Consider the following 2724-nt stretch of genomic DNA (forward strand, 5'->3'; position numbering starts at 1 on the left):
CAGTCCCCTGATTCCTTCCCTCTCCCACTCACCCACCTTTAAGACCAGTTACCTACTTTCCTGCATCCTCTGTTCAAATCTTCCAATTCCCTCTCTCTCCTACCTCCTGCTCAGATTGCCAGTCTTCTCTCCCATATAACCATTTCTCACCCCCAACTTCCTCCAGTCACCTAGCCTTTTCCCACCTAATTCTTCACCTCCCATTAGGTAGTCTTCCCCTTTCTTGTAATTCTGGTATCAGTTTCCTCTATCGTCCCCACCTTTCTAACTTCTCTAATCATAGATACTTAATTTTCCCTTCCCACCCTGGCTCTGATGTGTGCAAGGAATTAGCCTACAGCTATAATTCCAGGCCTTTCTAGTTTGATATCTGATGTAATCTTACATCTTTTTTTCCCCCAGGGGATGTGCTGACAGAGCCCCTGGCTATCATTGAGGGCTACAACTCCTATTTCAGCTTCAGCCGTAACCGCAGTGGCTATTCTGGTAAATGGGTCTTTCTAGGGACTTTAAAGTGATGAGGGCAGATGGAAAAGGGTTTTCAATATTTAATGAGAAGGCAGTAATAAATGTAGGCTTTTATCTACAGAGATAAAGCCACATCAGATTATATGAAGGATATTTTTTTGTATAATATTGGATTGCAAAAGCACAATAGTGGTGGTTAGTTATGTGAGCTCTGGAGCCTGACTGCCTGAGTTTGAATCCTAGCTCACTTCTAGCTGTGTACCCTCTGGCTAGCTATTTAACTTTTTTAACTTAAAGTTCCTCACTTGGAAAAGGGGGATAATGTGTACTTCTTAGGGCTGTTGCAAGAACTGAACTTATTAGTTCATATGATAATAGTAATAGCTAGCATTTTCTGAGCAGCTACCATGTAAAGCACTTAGAATATTAGCTGTTATTAATCTGTATCTTTTCAAGATGAAGGAACTGAGACCCAGGGTTTGAGTAGACTTGCCCCAGGTATCCATGGACCTTGAATTGGGAGAGTTAACAAGAGAGCTATGCTTGATGAAGATGAGCATATGACCTGTGCAGGGGCAATAGGCTGTGCAACAGGGTGTTGACTGCCAGGCCCGCTCAGTTTCCAGTACCCTCTCTGTCTCCAGGTGTAGCCACTTTCTGTAAGGACAGTGCTACCCCAGTGGCTGCTGAAGAAGGCCTGAGTGGCCTGCTTTCCACTCAGAATGGGGATGTGGGTTGCTATGGAAACATGGATGACTTCACCCAAGAGGAACTTCGAGCTCTGGATAGTGAGGGCCGGGCCCTCCTCACACAACACAAAATCTGGTAATAGTCCACATCCCCCTGTCACCCATCATTGCTAGTTCAACTCTGTGAATGTGGTGGTTCTAAGGCTTGCCTTATAAACATACATTCACCATTGGAAAACTTCCTAAACTTGCCATTCCTGGACTTTAGTCCTGGCTTAGCTACCTAGTTTGTAACCCTGAACAAATTGTATTCTCTGAGTTTTGAGTTCTCTATCCCTGCTTGGGGCTGAAGTGGGAGGGAGCCTGGTTGGGAGGCCTAACTCTTTTTATTACCACAGGTGCCTCAAAAGCAAGTTAGCCAACCTTGAACTTACTGCCCCAGATTGCTCTCCTTCTGTGTCCTATCTTTGTGAATGGCAGCACCGTTACTTGGTTTACCTGTGTGTCATCATAGTATAGTCAATCCTCAAGTCCTGTGTATGCCAGCTCATTCATGTTTCTCTATCCCTTTCCTTTACTTTCATCCCATAGACAACCTTGAGTGGAAGTCACATGGTGTGGGAAGGGGAAGGGTGGCTTGCAAGTGATTCCTTTTTGATGGTCTGTTTCTCTTCTTCCCAGCACATGGGAAGGGAAGGAGAAGACCTTGACCCTAATCAACGTGTACTGCCCCCATGCGGACCCTGGGAAGCCTGAGCGACTCACCTTTAAGATGCGCTTCTATCGCTTGCTGCAGATCCGAGCAGAAGCTCTCCTGGCAGCTGGCAGGTACTGGAAGCCTGTGCAGCAAGGCTTCCTTGAGCTCGTCCTTGGTGCCCAGTCCTGTGTCAGGACCCATTGGGAGGGATGTGGGATCTTTGTATTTTGAATTCATTCACAGCCTATTTGTAGACATCAGCATGCCCAAGGGAATAGGCTCTGCTGTTTAAGAGCTTGTGAGGACCAAATAAAGTGATACAGACATGAGTTTTGTACTCAAATACCTCTGGTCACATATCTGGGCTTCTCCTTTTACTCACTATGAGCCCAAAAGCTAGTCCTGCCTCTGTTTTCTCTTTTGTAAAATAAGTATATAAAACCCTGAAAGTGAAAGTCACTCAGTCATGTCATTCTCTTTGCTACCCCATGGACTATACAGTCTATGGAATTCTCCAGGTCAGAATACCTGAGTAGGTGGCTGTTCCCTTCTCTAGGGGATCTTCCCAACCCAGGGATTGAACACAGGTTTCCCGCATTGCAGGCAGATTCTTTACCACCTGAGCCACCAGGGAAGCCCAAGAATACTGGAGTGGGTAGCCTATCCCTTCTCTAGTGGATCTTCTTGACCCAGGAATCGAACCGGGGTCTCCTGCATTGCAGGTGGATTATTTACCAGCTGAGCTACCAGAGAAGCCCTATATGGACCCCTACCTCAGAAAAGTTTTAAGGGTGAAATAAGAGGAAGGCAACATACTTAGAACAAATGAAAAGTCTTGTCCCAGAGGACAGAAAAGTGAGGTTGGGTTGG

General features: G+C 45.9%; 1 protein-coding gene across 1 annotated transcript in view; it reads left to right on the forward strand.

Annotated features, from left to right (window-relative positions):
- Positions 1-2724, forward strand: part of APEX2 (APEX nuclease (apurinic/apyrimidinic endonuclease) 2) — an 8241-nt gene that overhangs the window by 1447 nt on the left and 4070 nt on the right. Inside the window, exons 2-4 of the mRNA XM_010830669.1 lie at positions 403-486; positions 1113-1293; positions 1839-2082. Of these exons, the coding sequence (XP_010828971.1) occupies positions 403-486; positions 1113-1293; positions 1839-2082 (509 nt within the window). The remainder of the gene's footprint in view (positions 1-402; positions 487-1112; positions 1294-1838; positions 2083-2724) is intronic.

This window comes from Bison bison, unplaced genomic scaffold (assembly GCF_000754665.1).
Source record: "Bison bison bison isolate TAMUID 2011002044 unplaced genomic scaffold, Bison_UMD1.0 scf7180017859096, whole genome shotgun sequence".
Classification (NCBI taxonomy): domain Eukaryota; kingdom Metazoa; phylum Chordata; class Mammalia; order Artiodactyla; family Bovidae; genus Bison; species Bison bison.